General features: G+C 40.0%; 1 protein-coding gene across 5 annotated transcripts in view; it reads right to left on the reverse strand.

The window, feature by feature from the left end:
* Positions 1-19,276, reverse strand: part of LIN28B (lin-28 homolog B) — a 150,482-nt gene that overhangs the window by 48,416 nt on the left and 82,790 nt on the right. For all 5 annotated transcript variants that reach the window (XM_051855428.2, XM_051855427.2, XM_051855429.2 and 2 more), the window contains one exon: positions 2,686-2,870. In XM_051855428.2, the coding sequence (XP_051711388.2) occupies positions 2,686-2,870 (185 nt within the window). The remainder of the gene's footprint in view (positions 1-2,685; positions 2,871-19,276) is intronic.

A 19,276-nucleotide genomic window follows, 5' to 3' on the forward strand; every position in this document is an offset into this window, starting at 1 on the left:
GGATTCTTCTCTTTCACAGTTCACATCAGAACCATCAGTAAGACCTGCTTTCAAAATGCATCAGGATTTTTGTTCACCACTTCTGCTACTACCCCAGACCAAACTATCACCATCTCTTTCCTGGTCTTTGTCCATTCTTGCCTCTCTACATTCTGTTGTCAACAGAGCTGCCACAAAGATACTTTAAAGAGTTCAAATTACATCATGTTACTTTTCAACTTAAAATTTCACAATAGCTTCCCATTTTTTTCCCAGAAGGAAAGTCTTTACCTTGGTCAACAAGGTCCCATATGAAGGAATTTCTTGCTTTCTTACTCTTCAACCTCTACCATTCTCCTTTTCTTATTGATTCCAATCAAAAACATGCATAAAACATTCTATAACTACATTGTTAAAGATTTTATTTAAAATACATGGAAAAATAAAGAACCATTTTATCTTACTTCCCTTTACTTGTCTGTAGGTATATATTATTAACAACTTTAATAAGTATGTGCATCAACACTTTCTCATATATATATATATATATATATATAATATTCATGGTCTTTCTTTTGTACAAAATGAGCTCCTAAAAGTGTAGATGAAATGGAACTTATTCCATTCCTCAGTGGGTTTTCAAACCAATGTGAAAATAGGAACTAGGAAACAGGTGCTACAGAGACAACTGGTTGGCAGTTTGGAAAGAAAAGAAAAACTAGGTCCTTATGGCCCTCTTTCTGAAAACAAGTTACACTACAAACAGAATAGTTAACAGCAAAAGCTAAATGAATACAAATTATACAAGAGAGTATAGATATATTATAGTGTTTTATTATTTTGTAGTTTGGAAAGCCTGATAGCAATCAAGGGTACACAGAATTATGGAGACAGCTACAGAATTGTCTCTATAAAAACCCAAACTTCAACACTATTTTAAAAACCACTATCACTAGAGCTAAATTACACTTTACAAGCTGAAAATAATATTTTAAATCTTCTTTGTGAGACAAAAAAGTTCACATTCTAAATCTACAAAAAGAATTTACAAATAATGCATTTCAACAGAAAAATGGTCAAAGTATAAGAAACACGCAATTTGTAGAAGGAAAAAATGAGAACATAATATATATTCAACCTTTACTGTAATAAAGGATGCAAAGAGAAGCAATGAGCTGCATCTCTGAATCCATGTAACTAGAAGACTTTTAGAAATGGTAACATTCAGTGAGCTTCTAGCTCACTTCTGGAGAAGCTCTATACTGGTCCAGATAGTTGCTGGAAAGCAGTTTACAAGTAGATATCAAATTTTTTTAAAATTTCATTTTTATTTATTTGAAAGCCAGAGTCACAGAGAGAGAGAGGGAGAGACAGAGAGAGACACCTTTAATCCAGTGGTTTAGTCCCAAAAGGCTGCAGCGGCTGGGGCTGGGCCAAGCAGAACTCAGGAGTCAGGAGCTTCCCCAGGGTCTCCCACATGGGTAGAGGGCACCAAACAGTTGTGCCATCCTCCTCTGCCTACTCAGGCACAACAGCAGGGAGTTGGATGGGAAGCAGAGCAGCTGAGCCTCAAACCAGCATCCACAGGGAATGAAGGCATCACAGGCGACTGCTCAACCTGCTATACCTCAACGCCAGCCCCAAATAGCAAAATTAGTTAAGTACATTTTTTTCTATTTAGAATTTTATTCTATTTAGAATTTTCGCTGCCAACTATTTATATTAAGGATATAATCAGACAACTTTTCAAAAATGTATGTGTAAGGATTATCATAGTGATGTTACCAATAAATTCAAAATATGGGAACACAGCATTGTTTAAATTAAATTTTGAGGGGCAGGTGTTGTGGCATGGCAGGTAAAGCTGCTGCCTGCAATACTGGCATCCCATATGGGCACTGGTTCATGTCCTGGCTGTTCCACTTCCAAGCCATCTCTCTGCTAGTACACCAGGGAAAGCAGTGGAAGATGGCCCACGTGCTTGAGCCCTTGCACTCAAGTGGGAGACCTGGAAGAAATTCCTGGCTCCTGGCTTCAGCCTGGCCCAGACTCAGTTATTGTGGCCATCTGGGGAGTAAAACAGCAGATGGAAGATCTCTCTCTGTCTTTCCCTTTCTCTCTGTAACTCTTCCAAATAAATAAATAAATCTTTAAAAAATTAAATTTTGATTCATTCGTACAGTGGGAATATATGCAAGTGTCACTGATTAAAATAAAATATTCTGTGATATACTTTCCAGTGAAAAACAAAACTACAAGTTTCAAAATAGCATACACATTTATTTGATTTCCACCTCAAATTTCAAGTGATTTTCTTTTTTTTTTTTTAGTGTTTTTTGCATTGTATTTTTAAAATCAGTTAGAACAATACATATATTTTAATTTGAAAGAATGGGTGATATGTTGGCAAATTCTGCACATAGAGAGGCACCTCTTTTGGGAACTTCCGCCCCTCATCTGGGGGTCTCAGATATTTGGTAGAAATGGCAATCAAGGCACTATTTAGCACTTGATGCTGAGTGCTCAGTTCAGTACACTTTATAGATAATGCCAGTGGCAAGACAGCTTCATCCAGCTCTACCATAGTGGTGGCATTTTCTTTTGGCGAGGTTATATAAAGTCTATTAACATAATAAAACAAATAAATTTTCAAAAATCTTCCCCAAGTAGAATAAGCTCATAAATTTGGCAAAGGAAAATGCTTACCTATCTCCCTTTGGTTTTCTTTTTTGTAGTGTCTTCCCTTTGGGTCTTCTTTCACTTCCTAAACAGGGGCTCCCACCAGGTCCTGTTACCCGTATTGATTCAAGGCCTTTGGAAGATTTTTTAAATGTGAACTCCACTGGTTCTCCTTCTTTTAGGCTTCTAAATCCTTCCATGAATAGTTTGCTCTGTAAAGGGAGGAGCAGAGAAAGTGAGAACATGATTATCGTCACTGTTTTATAAACTATATAATTTTAAGATTAGCAAAGCAAGATATTCTGTTACCCATTACAAAAGCATAAAGTCATGGTTTTTTTTTCTTTTAAGTTTAGTGAAATTTATACCATTTTAAGGTTTCCTATCTACTGGCAGTGAGAGAATAAGCTAATACCATTTTTAAGGCAATTTGGTAATCCTTATACAATGTATCTGTTCTCTTAACAAGAAATTCTACTTCAAAGACTCTACTGAAGACATATTCACACAAAGTTTCAATACAAAACACACCACAGTACTGTCTAGTTAAAAAAAAATTACAATTATCTAATGTCTATCGACTGGAAATTGTTTAAATTATAATAGAGCCAAGTACTACTCTATTATTAAGCTTCTAAGAGAAGATTTATATTTAGATCTGTATGCATTTAATTGAAAAAATGAAGCTCAAAGAACAATGTGACTAACATATAGCCATCAACATTAAGATTTCTGAAAGGTATCTATGTCTTTATGTAGAGTTAGAGTGTGCATTTATAGACAGTGAACGACAGTCATTTTTTCCAGTCCTGTTCTGGGAAAGTGGGGAAGCTTTCTGGTATATACTTCACTGCACTGTCTGAGCTTTTTATAACTTGAGAGGAAATTGATTTTTACAATTTGAAAGACAGTTGATTTTTCTGCACCCCTCCCCCAGTTTCCTAATTACAAAATTGTAACCATGGCTTTAATTATTCATTGACTCTTTCAGTAGTACTCTTTTCATCAGACAGCCAATTCAAAATATACTAAAAATAATTAGTTTTACTTATTTCTTCAAAACCTCTGTGAATATTTTACAGATAATTTAAAATATAATATTATTTTTAATACTTTTCTGAAGTTGCGGGGCAGAAGAAAAGAAACACAGTATGGTGGAGGACCTTAGTTCAAGTCTACATCCTTATATAAATAACTACATAGTTTTCAATAAGTCATTTAATCTGTTTTCTGTTTATCTGTAAATGCAAGTGATCTGATTTCTGAATAATAGTGCTTCTGAAAAAGACTCCATGGGGGAAAAAGCCTAGAGAGGAGTTCCTAGCCAAATTAAGTTTGTGAAATGCTATGTGTGTTGTTTCTCCGTGGGCTCACAAATTAGCACATTAAAAGGTTCCTACATAATCAATAAAATAAAAAAAATCTTGTTCAACTACATGTAACCCCCTTTCAAGTCCATGCTTCTAAAGGCAGCTAAATACAGCAATTCCAGGCAAATGGTTGGCACAGCAGTTAAGATGCCACTTGAGACACACATATCCCATATCACAGTGCCAGGGTTCACATCTGGGTTCTGTTTCCAATTCCAGGTTCCTGTTAATGCACACTCTGGGAAGGTAGCAGGTGATGGCTCAAGTACTTGAGTCCCTGCCATTCATGTGAAGGACCTGTACTGAGATCCCCACTCCTGGCTTCAGCCACTGCAGGTATGTGGGGAGTGAACCAGTGATTGGGAACTGTCTGCCTCTGTCAGATTTCAAAATCAGTAAATACAACAGTCTCCCTTTGTCCATAGTTCCTCTTTCCAAGGTTTGGGTTACCTGAGAACAACCAAAATCTAAAAATACTAAGTGGAATGTGTCAGAAATAAGCAGTTTATAAGTTTTTAACTTCACACAGTTCTGAGGAGTATGATGGAATTTCTCACTATCCCAGCTGTAGAGAATCAACATTTTATCCAGTGTATCTTCACTGTATACACTACTCACTAGTCACTCAGGAGCCATCTTGGTATTACATCAAGTGCTGTGGTGCCACAGTACTTGTGTTCAAGTATTCCTATTTTATTTATTAATGGCCCCAAAGCACAAAAGCAGCAACACTGGCAATTCAGATATAACAAAGAAAAGCTATAAAATGCTTCCTGTTGAGTGGAAAGAATTCTAAGTTAAGAATGCTGATATTTATAGCTACAATGAATCTTCTATCTGTGAAACTGTGAAAGAAAAAAAAATCTGTGCTGGTTTTGCTGTTGCACCTCAACTATCAAAGCTACAGAGGCCATAAGGCATAAATGTTTACTTAAGATGGAAAACGCATTAAATGTAGGGTTCAGCACTATTTTCAGTTTCAGACATCCACTGGGGGTCTTAGAACATAAAACCTGCAGATAAAAGGGACTAGTATTGTTATAAATAACCAAAGCATTTCATGGAACAAATAAAAACACTTCGAAAGTCAAGCAAAAGGAAGCTATTCATTGTAAAAGTGATATGACACATGAAAACAGACTTATTAACCTGTTTCTAGTGCAGGTCACCTGACATAATGAAACCCTTCATGCTGAAGTCTGCAATTTGATGAAGCCTTTGCAGCTGTCTGATGGTATGTAGAAAAAAAATTCTGTTTACACACTCTGAAATAACAAATTATTCAAATTATTTTTGAAGTTATTTTCACATTTCTAAAGCATCTTCTCATTTTTTTCTCCCAAGTCTTCTCACTAACTATAAATAGTTCTATTTATTTATTTATTTATAAAGGATTTATTTACTGTATTTGAAAGGCAGAATTACAGAGAGGCAGAGGCAGAGGCAGAGAGAGAGAGAGAGAGAGAAAGAGAGAGAAGGAGAGGCAGAGGCAGAGAGAAAAGGTCTTCCTCAAATGGCTGCAATGGCCGGAGCTGGGTCCATCTGAAGCCAAGAGCCAGGAACTTCCCCTGGGTCTCCCACGAGGGTGCAGGGGCCCAAGCATTTGGGCCATCTTCTACTGCTTTCCCAGGCCATAGTAGAGAGCTGGATTGGAAGTGGAGCAGCCAGGATTCGAACTGGTGCCCATATGGGATGCCGGTGTCCCAGGCGGTGGCTTTACCCGCTAAGCCACAGTGCCAGCCCCTATAAATAGTTCTTTTGCTTTCAATTCCCTTTCTTCTTCCTTCCTACTAAGAAAATGTAGGTTATTTCTTTTAAAATAGATGAAGGAGAACATAGTTCAGCTGTTGAAATGAGGAGAATAAAGGGACAGTTTTTTGTTTGTTTTTGTTTTTGTTTTTGACAGGCAGAGTGGACAGTGAGAGAGAGAGACAGAGAGAAAGGTCTTCCTTTGCCGTTGGTTCACCCTCCAATGGCCGCTGCGGCTGGTGCGCTGCGGCCGGCGCACCACGGCTATCCAAAGGCAGGAGTCAGGTGCTTATCCTGGTCTCCCTTAAGGGGCAACCAGGACAGAATCTGGCGCCCCGACCAGGACTAGAACCCGGTGTGCCGGCGCCACAAGGCGGAGGATTAGCCTACTGAGCCGTGGCGCTGGCCAAAGGGACAGTTTTAATCAGAGTTATTTTTCTGTAACAAAAATTCTATCATTTATTAATTTCTCATAGTTCCTAGTGTATGGGTTCACTTTTACTAACTTCAGTTCATCTTCCACTGTTTTAATTTTTGGTAAGTATCACTTGTAAATAAAACTGCTTTGCCAAATCTTAAGGAAAATTCCACTCTTATGGACAACAAAATTCTGGCTATTTATCATGATATTCTGAAAGAGCACTTTTTAAAGTTTTGTTATATAGGCCTCCCTTCTCAAATTTTATATATATATATATATATATATATATATATATATATATGACAAGATAGTATGTATAACACTAGAGCTATACTACTTGGCAAAAAAAATAATAAATATCCCTAAGAAATTATAAAGGCTCTGCAACAAAAACATGAGGGTTCACAGAGACTGTTCACTCTATGTTATCAGATAAAAAAAGCTATAATATAGATAGCAAAAAACTCGTTGGAAAATAGATACTTAGCTCATCATATTAGTTCACAAAATTCAAATTTCTCCTTTCTACTTGTCAATTTTTATGCAAGTTTCCTCCATTTTCCCAGTCACATCGGTTACAATCCTTAATTTTATCCAAACCATGTGCTGAATCTTGTGCATCTGTAACTTCAAAATCTCTCTTTCATCCGTTTTGTTGGTCTGCATAATCCTACCACAGGTCCTCACTATCTTCTGCCAGGACAAGTCTGATAGTCTCGTCACAGATATTTTTGGCAACAAGTTCCCCTCTATATTCCATGGCTTCTCCTACACCTGTTTATTTTCTCTGAATAAATCTCAGCCTGTCTTGGAAATCGACAACACTGCTCTTAGTTTGTAGGTGAGATCCTTTATAATCCTACTCTACTTACATTCCACTTCCTGTCCCGCAATCTAACCCACACTTCTCCATTAGTGAACCTGGCTATCTTACATTTCCTTGTAGATTTTATTAACTCTGTATTACAGTTTATTCTGGTTGAGAATGCACTTTTCTACTCACAGCAGTCTACCAAAATCCTAGGCAAATCTCATGGAATAGCTCAAATGATCCTTTATATAATGATCCTCGATTGTGCCAAATTGGGAATTCTCATTCACTTAACTGATTATTCTGTGTGGTTTTTATAGTACTCTGCTGTATAAGGCAACTGTTTGTATACTATCCTCCCATTTTCTTTACTCTTTTGGATTTATCTTTTACTGAAGGCCAGGGATTGCAATGTATATCTTAGTATTTCCCAAAAGGCTTAGCATAATGCCTGCAAATAGCCATCACTCAATAAGTACTTAAAAGAATTTTAGATTTGGCATCAGGAAAATCCTTAAGGATTATTAGTGGAACTCTCATGTTGGAGGAAGAGGGGAAAACATTGACTGAATTCCTTTAAATGAGTTATTCATGCAAAATCAAGTTTTCTGGCTCATACTACTACTACATAGATTTTCTTATTTTTAATGTCAAAGTGACACAGTATATAGCACATCTGGAATGCACTGATAGGATTATAATGGTTGAGGGTAATAACACTGTCAGACAACTCTACTTAGAAGTTGATATGAACCTATTTTCCTTGTTCTTCCTTAGTCTCTCTTTATGTGAGACATGGAAAAAGAGAGAGAACTTTCATCCACTTATTCACTCCCCAAATGCCTACAATAGGTAGGGGTGAGCCAGAATGAAGTCAGGAATCCCAAAATGAATCTGGGTCTCCCATGTAGGTATCAGAGATTCAAGTACTTGAGCCACCACTGCTGCCTCCCAGGGTACACATTAGCAGGAAGCAGGATCACAAGTCGGGTATCTGGAACTTGAGCAGTCTGGTGTGGCATGAAGGCAATCCAAGCAGCGTTTTCACCACTGAGCCAACTGCCTTCCCTCACTCAAATTTTCTAAGGAAATATCCAAATTTGATGCAATCTATGAAGAGCTACCTACCATGAACAACCACTTACCTGAACAACTTCATGTACATTTTTGTTTAATCTATACTAAGAGTTACATAAGGTAGAACTTACGGCTTACATTTTCATCTGTGCCCCCCCCCCACCTTTTTAACAAGTTAGAAGTTTATTCTCTATAGAAGAGAATCACAATTACTGAATATTCATTCAATAATTCAGTGAACAAAGGAATGACAAAATGAATGAAGTATTTAGAAGAAACTGCTGTCATGCCTACCACAATACCATATACTTACTATTGAAAAGGCCAATTCTAAATGTGACTATATTAAGTAGCACATCAAACACTTCTCATTTGTGCTCTTCTTTCAACCAAACATGGTTTCCTATTTCTCATTTCCCTTAATTCCAATTTTTAAAATGCATTCTGGCTCACAATTAAAAATCTTTGCTTTTATTTGCTTTTAATTTCCTTGTTATACTCCTTTTCCTATTTCCATCTGTTTAAAAACAAATTGCAAAGAAGAGTAACATGTAGATGGAGGCAAGTGAAAGCAGTCCAAATATTATACTTTATTTGCCAAGTATTTCTACTAAGATATCTATACAGATAGTAATGATCTCTCTTGGCACATGTTATGTCTTTCCAAGTGGACTGTGAAAATTCAGAAATGTTTCTAATCTGTAATCCCTGGTTCTCCTTAGAGACAGGAGATTTTCTTCTCTAGGAAGCATAAACTCCCTTCCAGGTCGAAATGACAGATTGACAGAGGTCTCATATTACTCTTTAAAAGTCATCAGAATGACAGTAAAAATATTTTTTAACAGAATAAGTAAGAGAATGAGAATGGTGCCATCAACAGAAAATATAATTCAACAGACTTCTGTAAGTTGGAGTGCTGACTGAAAACTGCAACAGAAGTAGGGACTGGCATTCCTAAAGAATGCCGAGACTATGCTCAGATTGAACATGGACAAAGGGCAGGAGCAAGCTGTGGGCTTGGTGGGGGCTCCATGAAAGACTTCTTTAAGAACAAGATTTTAGCCAGCGCTACGGCTCACTAGGCTAATCATCCGCCTAGCGGCACAGGCACACCCGGTTCTAGTCCCGGTCGGGGCGCCGGATTCTGTCCTGGTTGCCCCTCTTCCAGGTCAGCTCTCTGCTGTGGCCTGGGAGGGCAGTGGAGGATGGCCCAAGTGCTTGGGCCCTGTACCCCATGGGAGACCAGGAGAAGCACCTGGCTCCTGCCATCGGATCAGCGCGGTGCGCCGGCCGCAGCATGCCAGCCGCAGCGGCCAATGGAGGGTGAACCACTGGCAAAGGAAGACCTTTCTCTCTGTCGCTCTCTCTCACTGTCCACTCTGCCTGTCAAAACAAACAAACAAACAAACAAGATTTTGGCCAGTGCCGAGGCTCACTAGGCTAATCCTCCGCCTGCCGGGCCAGCACCCCGGGGTTCTAGTCCCGGTCGGGGCGCCAGATTCTATCCTGGTTGTTCCTCTTCCAGTTCAGCTCTCTGCTGTGTCCCAGGAGTGCAGTGGAGGATGGCCCAGGTCCTTGGGCCCTGCACCCGCATGGGAGACCAGGAGGAAGCACCTGGCTCCTGGCTTCAGATCGGCGCAGTGCGCCATAGCAGCCACATGGGGGGTGAATCAACAGAAAAAGGAAGACCTTTCTCTCTGTCTGTCTCTCACTGTCTAACTCTGCCTGTCAAAAAAAAAAAAAAAAAAAAAAAAAGAACAAGATGTCCTCCCATCCCTATACCTAACTGCAACACGTGAAAACAGCCAAACAGTGCCTCAAGGGAAATAATATGGGCCTTTCTTTAAAGAAACTGGGAACAAAAAGAAAATACTAAAAGGGATAAAGTATTACATTGTATATAAGGATAATTAGAAATGAATCTTGATGTGAATGGATTGGGAGAGGGAGCGGGAGATGGGAGGGTTGAGGGTGGGAGGGAAGTTGGGGGGGGAGCCATTAATCCATAAACTGTACTTTGGAAATTTATATTTACTAAATAAAAGTTAAAAAAAAGAAACTGGGAAGAAATATCTAGGGAACCAATGAAATATTGGATACTACAAATAGCTAAAATTCATTTTGTCAGCAAAGAAGCCACTGAATCCCTACACACTTAATCTTACATCATACTCATCCCTCATTCTTATCACTCCTTCACATTATCTGAGGAGCCACCCAAGAATCTCAAAGTGTACAGCATGACTGGGAATGGTATTGTAGTGTGACAGGTTAAGCTGCTACTTGGGAGTTGGCATGCTATATCTAAACACCAGTCCAAGTTCCAGCTGCTCCACTTCTGATTCAGCTTACTGCTAATGTGCCTGGGAATGAAGAAGATGATGACTTACGAACTTGAATCCCTGCTGTTCACAAGGAAGACCTGAATGGAGTTCCTGGCTCCTGGCTTTGGCCTGGCCCAGCCCTGGCTATGGTGGACATTTGCAGAGTGAGCCAGCAGGTGGAAGATATCTCTCTTTCTCTCTCTTGCTCCCCCTCTTTCTTTCCCTTTCCCCCTCTGTTACTCTGCATTTCAAATAAACAAATATTTATTTTAAAAAATTGCAGCATAACAAAGGCAAAAACAAATGAGAGAACAAAAGAAATGTTAAATCCAATATCCAGAGATATGAGAGAGATAACACTAATAAAACAAGATTAAAAAGCCAGGAAATTGAAAAAGCATTCTAAGAAAATTAAAAATGGTTGCTAAGATTAGGTGCATTGGAAGTAAAAGATTAGAAAATTTCTCAGGATATAAACTAACTATACATAGGCAAATGGAAGGAAGGAAGGAATGCATGAGAGAAAAAACAATAAATGCAGAGGAGGAACCCAAAAAGATAAAGATTCAACTTTAACTTGAGTTCTAAGGAGAGAGAATATAAAAAATAGGGGGAAAATTATGAAATGAGTAATATAAGAAAGTTTCCCTAAACTAACAGAAATAATACCAAGCAGGGGTCTATACCAGGTAGAGGCACTATGGAACTTTTTAGAGATGATGAACATTTTTTTTTTTTAATTTTATTTTTGACAGGCAGAGTGGACAGTGAGAGAGAGAGACAGAGAGAAAGGTCTTCCTTTGCCGTTGGTTCACCCTCCAATGGCCGCCGCGGCTGGCGCGCGGCGGCCGGCGCACCGCGCTGATCCGATGGCAGGAGCCAGGAGCCAGGTGCTTTTCCTGGTCTCCCATGGGGTGCAGGGCCCAAGCACCTGGGCCATCCTCCACTGCACTCCTTGGCCACAGCAGAGGGCTGGCCTGGAAGAGGGGCAACCGGGACAGAATCCGGCGCCCTGACCGGGACTAGAACCCGGTGTGCCGGCGCCGCTAGGCGGAGGATTAGCCTAGTGAGCCGCGGCGCCGGCCAAGATGATGAACATTTTTGAGTGCATAGAGAGCAAGCAATGGGCTGGCGCTGTGCGTGGTGGGTAAAGCTGCTGTATGCAGCGCCGGCATCTCTTATAGGTGCCAGTTCAAGTCAGAGCTGCTCCTCTTCTGATTCAACTCTCTGTTAATGCACCTGAAAAAGCAACGAGTAGATGGTCCAAGTCCATCCTGAGTGCCTGCACCCACATGGGAGACTGGGAAGAAGTTCCTGACTCCTGGCTTTGTATTGGCCCAGCTTCGGACCAGCCCAGCTCTGCCTGTTGCGGCCATTTGGGGAGTGACCCAGTGGACAGAAGATCCCTTTTCTTCTATCTGCCTTCCTCTCTGTAACTCTGCCTTTTAAATAAATAAATATATCTTTTAAAAAAGAGAGCGGATTTAATGGATTTTAATGGAGATGAAAGACAGTAATCCAAATTAAATTAAAGGTTTACCCATATGCTTGTTCAGGATAGTTAATATAAGTTTGAGGATAACTAGAATAGTTTAAGGGTATTCCTTTGAAGAGGGTCACCAAAAATGAGGTTGGAAAATAGTAAGCTAGAGCCAGATAATGAAAACTTATGATTGGTATCTTAAGTATTTGATGAGGTCTACTACAATATCTACTCACTTTTTTTTCTTTTAGAGGTTGCAAGATCAAATCAGTGTTTTAAAACATATAACTGCTTTGGCAATAATGTAGATGTTAGGAAACAGGAAGAATATATGTGGGAGGCCTGTTAAAAGGTAACCATAATAATCTTAGCAAAAGATTATTACAAATAGTTTTTAAAAAAAGACAGGAGAAATTGATTTTGTAAAACATTTCAGAGTTATACATATTTCCTACTATAAATTATTATGTGTCCCATATAACAACGTATTGTTAGTACGGATAGAGACAATGATGTAATAGTATACACAAATCTTTGGAAGACAACGCCAAGTCAGAAATGATCATCTAACGCAGTTGGCCAAATTCTGGCCTTCTTTATCACCACTCCTTGAAAAAGTCAGTTAATAACCTGATACTCCAGGAATCCTTAAGCCTGAGGCGCCTAGAAGAGCACGACAGAAGAGCTCAGGACTGAGTCAGGATCTCTGGGATCCAGCTCTGGCGCCACAACCACTGTGTATCCCACAACTGTGGATAAGCTGCTTGCCACTGGGCAGGTTTCCCTCATTTCTGTTAAAAAAAAAATGTAGGATCACTATCACGAATGGTAGGAATTTTTTTAATCATATGACTTCATTTTGTCTATATGGACAAAGATGGAAATGAATGGGTATTATGCATTCTTTGTATTGCCCAGTTCACCCAAGAAAAGGAATATTTTAGTTCTTTCTTTATTCACACACCTTAAGAAAACAAAAGTTAAAAGAAGTATGATGGCAGTGTAAAAGTCCATGTTTACTGAGAGTTTTAATCTATCTATCTATCTAATTCAATTTAACCATGGTCAACTCATTATATTTCACCTAATAGGATGGAAAATGACTTTTATTTATTTATTTATTTATTTGTCAGAGAGAGAGAGAGAGAACACACAAGTGCACAAGCACTCCTTCTGCTGATTCACTCACCAAGCTCTCAGTGGCTGGGTCTGGGCTGAGCTAAAGCCAAGAACTCAATCCAGGTCTCCAATGTGGGGTGGCAAGAACCTGATTATTTGAGCCATCACGACTACCTCCATGGATCCTCGTTAGCGGGAAGCTGGAGTCAGGAGTTGGAGCCAGGAAACAAAACCAGGTACTCTGGGGCTGGTGTTGTCAGGCAGCGACCTATGTTGCTGCTTGCAACACCAGCATCCCATATTGGGCTGATAGTTGGAGTTTTAGCTGCTCTGCCTCCGGTCCAGCTCCCTGCTAATACACCTAGGAAAGCAGAAGATGATGGCCCAAGTACAGCAATCCTGACACCCATGTCGGAGAACTAGATGTAGTTGCAGGCTCCTGGCTTCAGCATGGCTGAGCCCTGGTTGTTGCAGCCATTTGATGAGTGACCCACAGGATGGAAGAAGATCTTTTGCTCTCCCCCAACCCTTTCTCTGTCCCTCTACCTTTCAAATAAATAAATATTTTAAGAAAGAAAAAAAAAAAAGGTGCTCTGATACAGGATATCCGTAAGTGTCTTAGCTGCTGAGCCAAACACCTAGCCACCTTACTTGTCTTGAATATGAAAGGAAAATGATACAGGAACTATTAGTTAAGTACTGCCCTCCGGCCTGTACTTCAAAACTGAGGATACACGAAAGTAAGTAAAAAAACAGTCTGTACCACTTTTAAAAAAAATGTATTTACTTATTTGTAAGTCAGAGTTACAGAGAGAGAGGGAGAGACAAAGAGAGATTCTCCACTTTCTGGTTCGCTCCCCAATTGGTCACAATGACCAGGCTGAGCCAAGCTGAAGCCAAAGCCAGGAGATTCATCCAAGTCTCCAAGTCTCTCCAAGCACTCGGGCCTTCTTCCACTGGTTTTCCCAGGCCACTAGCAGGGAGCTGGATTCGAAGTAGGGCAGCTGGGACACAATCTGGCATCCATATGGGATACAGGGGGCACAGTGGCAGCTTCACTCACTATGCCACAACACAGGCCCCTATCCTATTTTTCTCCACTACCCACAGGAGAAAACAAAGATGTGATGAGAATCTGTTCAAAGGCAGACATTGTGTTGAATGTTTTCACCTGCTATTTCATTGGATCCAACCTACCTTTGTCCTTTACTTTCACTGGATTAGTATTTTTACATCCCTGAACTTCCTTTTATTTTTCCCTCAAAAATTTAGTTATTTATTTATTTCAAGGCAGAATGGCAGGGAGTGGGAGCAGGGACAGTGATCTTCCACCCACTATTTCGTTCTTCAAATGACTCCAATAGCCAGGTTTGGGCACTGGTAATCCGACTTCTGGCAAAGATGTGAAAGCACTCCATTAAGGAGAAGAGGTCTTTTCCATAAGTAGTGCTGACCACAGACCTAGTCAAAAAAACCAAAACCATGAAGCTTTTAGAGGAAAAAGCTTCTGAGGACTGGGATAGGCAAACATTTCTTGGGACATATAAAGCAATAGCTACAATGAGATATCATCACTTGTACACATCAAAAGACACTGTTGAAAATATATAGGAAAGACAGAATTGGGAGAAAATATTCACAAAACACATCTGATAGTGGACTGGTTTTCTGGATATATAAAGAACTCTTACAACTCAATAATAGAAAAAGAGTCCAACAACAATGGGCAGCACACATACACATTCAAATGAATAGATATGTAACTGCTGACATCTCAATAAATTCTGCAGATTTACTATGGCCTGAATGTTTGTGCCCCCTCCAGAATTCATGTGTTAAAGCCCTAGTTCCTAATATGATAGCGTTACGGGGCAGGAAGTAATTCAGCCATGCGGATGGAGCATTCATTCCTTTAAAAAAGGAAACACCAGAGACATGTTCTCAATCTCTCTCTCTCTTTCAGTCTAGTCTACAGAAAAAAGGGGGGCTGTCTACAAATCAGGAAGACAGCCCTGGACAGACACAGAATCTCTTGGCTCCTTCATCTTGACTGTCCCAGCCTCCAGAACTGCGGGGGTAGGGGTGGGGGTGCGGATGTATGTTTTTAAAGTCCCCTGGGCTATGATATGTGTTATATATAGCAATGCTAAGTGACTAAGAGGGGATTTCACCAATCCCAATTTCATGGTTTTATCATTCGGGAGGAAGAGTAAAAGTTACACAGAAACATATATACGTTTACAACTTCCTGTGAAGGAAAAAAAAAAAGACAGTGGGCTGGATTTGGCCATGGTGTTCTGACTCCTGCTCTATAGATGTGACAATCAAAGCTCTGATAAATGTGCGTATCAACTATTCAGGGAAAGAGAATTTTAAAAGAGAAAAGAAATTACTTTGACAAAACTACTCGCTGAAGATCACACTGAATTTAACCATCTTCCCCTGTTTGAGATGATCTTCTTAGGTAGGAAATTCCTGAATATCCATAATCTCTCAGTCCCTGCTCCACACCAAAAACAAATTAATTTGACATGGGGGAGGCCGGCACTGTGGCATAGCAGGTAAAGCTGCTGCCTGCAGTGCCAGCATCCCATATGGGTGCCAGTTCGAGCCCTGGCCGCTCCACTTCCGATCCAGCTCTCTGCTATGGCCTGGGAAGGCAGAAGATGGCTCAAGTCCTTGGGCCCCTGCACCTGTGTGGGAGACCCAGAAGACCCTGGCTTGTGGCTTTGGATCGGCTCAGATCCAGCCATTGTGGCCAACTGGGGAGTGAACCAGCAGATGGAAGACCTCTCTCTCTCTCTCTCTGCCTCTCCTTCTCTCTCTGTGTAACCCTGACTTTCAAATAAATAAATAAACTTTCAAAAAATATTTGGCATGGGAGCTCTTGTATCTCTTCATAAATGCTATATATATTCACTTTCCTGACACATCATTCTATATATTAACTTGTATTTGTCTTCCAAAGACTTGACCTGTGACTCTGCTTTATTCATCCCAGCACACATACACACACACACATACACACACACCCGGGGTTATGCTCAGGGTACTGTCAGCCTTATGGAAAAAACACTATTTACTCCAGACTTTGGATCACTTTCCAGAAGCAAAGGGTCTCTTAAAAACTAGGTTAGCTGGGCTGCGCTGTGGCATAGAAGGTTAAGCCTCCGCCTGAAGTGCCAACATCCCATATGGGCACTGGTTCAAGTCCTGCCTGCTTCACTTCGAATCTTGTTCCCTCCTAATGCACCTGGGAAAGCGGACGGAGATGGTCCAAGTGCTTGGGCCCCTGCACCCATGTGGAAGACCCGGAAGAAGCTCCTGGCTCCTAGCTTTGGCCTGGCCCAGCCCTGGCTGTTGTGGCCATCTGGGGAGTGAACCACTGGATGGAAGATTTCACTCTGTCTCTCCCTCTCTCTCTGTAACTCTGCCTTTCAAATAAATAAAACAAATCTTTAAAAGAAAAAACTAGGTTGCTCAAGCTGTAAGAAGTCTTTCATAAGAAGGCTAGCAAAATGTAACTACATTTTTAAAAGCAGGCAAAAGTCTTGAATAGATATGCCTATGGGAAAAAGATATATGTATAAAAATAAGTACATAAAAGTTGTTCAACATTGGTAGTCTTCCAAAAAAAAAAAAATAAATAAAAACCACAATACAGTCCACATCTACTAAAATGGTTTACAAGTTGCCGAGGATGTGGAGCAACTAGAACTCATATACACTGTTGCCAGAGATATGAAATGACTGATCCACTGTGGAAAAGTTCTTCAATCTCTAACAGAATTAAACATGTACTTGCCCTCTGACCCTGGGTTCCACTCCTAAGTATTTATCCAAGAGAAATGAAAATACATGTCTAAAGACTTCTGTGCAAACGTTTATAATACGTTTATCCTTAACAGGCAAAAACTGTAAGCAATAGAGCTACCTTAAACAAAAGTAGAGATAAGCAAATTTTGTTATGTACATATAATAGAACATTACTCAGTAATAAATACTTATTACTGGTATACAGAACATAAATAAAGGTAAAAAAAGACAACGGGTCTTGGAGTTTTGCCTCTAGTGCAAGCTCACAACCTAGGCTGCCACAATTTCACATGCTAGCACTGTGAAGGCATGATACTACAGCATCAGAAAGAAAGTATAGCTTAGTATTCAGAGCAACAGTAGTTGAAGCCCAAGTATCAGCATTTTTGTGTTGGTTTTAGAGGCTCCAATTCCCACATGATGACAGGAAGAAGGTCAGATGAAACCTATATATCCAGTGGGTTGCATTACAAGACAGGAACCCTGACCTTAGGAACCTGAATTTTTTATAATGGGCAGTAAGCAAGCTTGCCCTTTACTCTGGAAGGAAATGCAATCTCTATGTTCCAAAGCAGTAACTACATAAACATCTTTGAAAAGAAAGCCTGGACAAAGAGCAGTAAGAGCTTCACTCACAGGACATGCAGCAATCTTGAGTGACAGATCCAAAGAAAATTATCTCCCAACAATATAAAGTGAAGGAAATTTTAGAAAAAGATCAGTAGAGAGCCCATGATTCCATTTCTGTGAAGTTCTAGGAAAGACAAAACTAAGCTATGCTAGAAAAAAAATTACAATAGCTGTTTCCTGTTAGTGGATGTATAGATTGACTGAAGAAGGACACACAAGGATCTTTCTGGAGTGATAGTAATATACAATGTTAAGAGCAGTTAGGGTTAAAAAAGAGTAGGCAATTGCCAAAGTTATTCAATGATGCACTTAAAATTCACACATTTCAATGTCCATCAATTTTATCTCTAAAAGGATATTGAATTCTAGCGAACGATATGACTGCCTAGCGACTGAGAGGGGAGAGTGTATTGATGTCTGCAACTTCTTTTAAAATGCATCAAAAGGAAGACAGATGAATCTATAAAGGAATAATAGCTGTAGAGTCATATAAGGAAAAAAGTTTAGAAAAATGTTAATTACATAATCTAGATATTGTATGTAATGGCACTCACTGTTAAAATTCTACTTTTTTGTATGTTTCAACTATTTCATTTAAAAGTATTTTTAAAAATACATCTTTAATACAAGAAACTTTATGAGATGTTATGTTTACTTTAAATTATAATTTAAAGATATAATCATTCTTTTTTTTTTTTTTTTTTTTACAGGCAGAGTCAGACAATGAGAGAGAGAGAGACAGAGAGAAAGGCCTTCCTTCCACTGGTTCACCCCACAAATGGCCACTAAGGTGAGCGCACTGCACTGATCCAAAGCCAGGAGCCAGGTGCTTCCTCCTGGTCTCCCATATGGGTGCAGGGCCCAAGCACTTGGGCCATCCTCCACTGCACTCCCGGGCCACATCAGAGAGCTGGACTGGAAGAGGAACAACCAGGACAGAAGCTGGCGCCCCAACTGGGACTAGAACCCGGGGTACCGGCGCCACAGGTGGAGGATTAGCCAAGTAAGCCGTGGCGCTGGCCTAAAGATATCATCATTCTTATCTTTATAAAGTATTAAGACTGGCATGTATATGATAATATATTGAACACTATCAATAAATGAATCAACAAGTGTAACCACTTTACCTTCAGATTAAGGAAATATCAGGAACTTCTCAAGCTGCACAAGTAATAAAAAAACATCTAGGGGGCCACCGCTGTGGCACAGCGGTTTAAAGCCCTGGCCTGAAGTGCTGGCATCCCATTTGGGTGCCGGTTCTAGTCCCGACTGTTCTTCTTGTGATCCAGCTCTCTGCTATGGCCTGGGAAAGCAGTAGAAGATGGCCCAAGTCCTTGGGCCCCTGTAACCATTTGGGAGACCTGGAGGAAGCTCCTGGCTCCTGGCTTTGGATCAGTGCAGCTCTGGCCATTGTGGGCATCTGGGTAGTGAACCAGTGGATGGACGACCTTTTTCTGTCTCTACCTCTCTCTATAACTCTTTTTTAAATTTTTTTTTCTTTTTTTAAATTTTTATTTAATAAATATAAATTTCCAAAGTACAACTTTTGGATTACAATGGTTTTTCCTCCCAATAACTTCCCTCCCACCTGCAACCCTCCCATCTCATGCTCCTTCTCCCATCCCATTCACATCAAGATTCATTTTCAATTATCCTTATATACAGAAGATCAGTTTAGCATATATTAAGTAAAGATTTCAACAGTTTGCACCCACATAGAAACACAAAGTGTAAAGTACTGTTTGAGTACTAGTTATACCATTGATTCATATAGTACAACACAGTAAGGACAGAGATCCTACATGAGGAGTAGGTGCA

Source organism: Oryctolagus cuniculus, chromosome 5 (assembly GCF_964237555.1).
Source record: "Oryctolagus cuniculus chromosome 5, mOryCun1.1, whole genome shotgun sequence".
In the NCBI taxonomy this organism is placed as follows: domain Eukaryota; kingdom Metazoa; phylum Chordata; class Mammalia; order Lagomorpha; family Leporidae; genus Oryctolagus; species Oryctolagus cuniculus.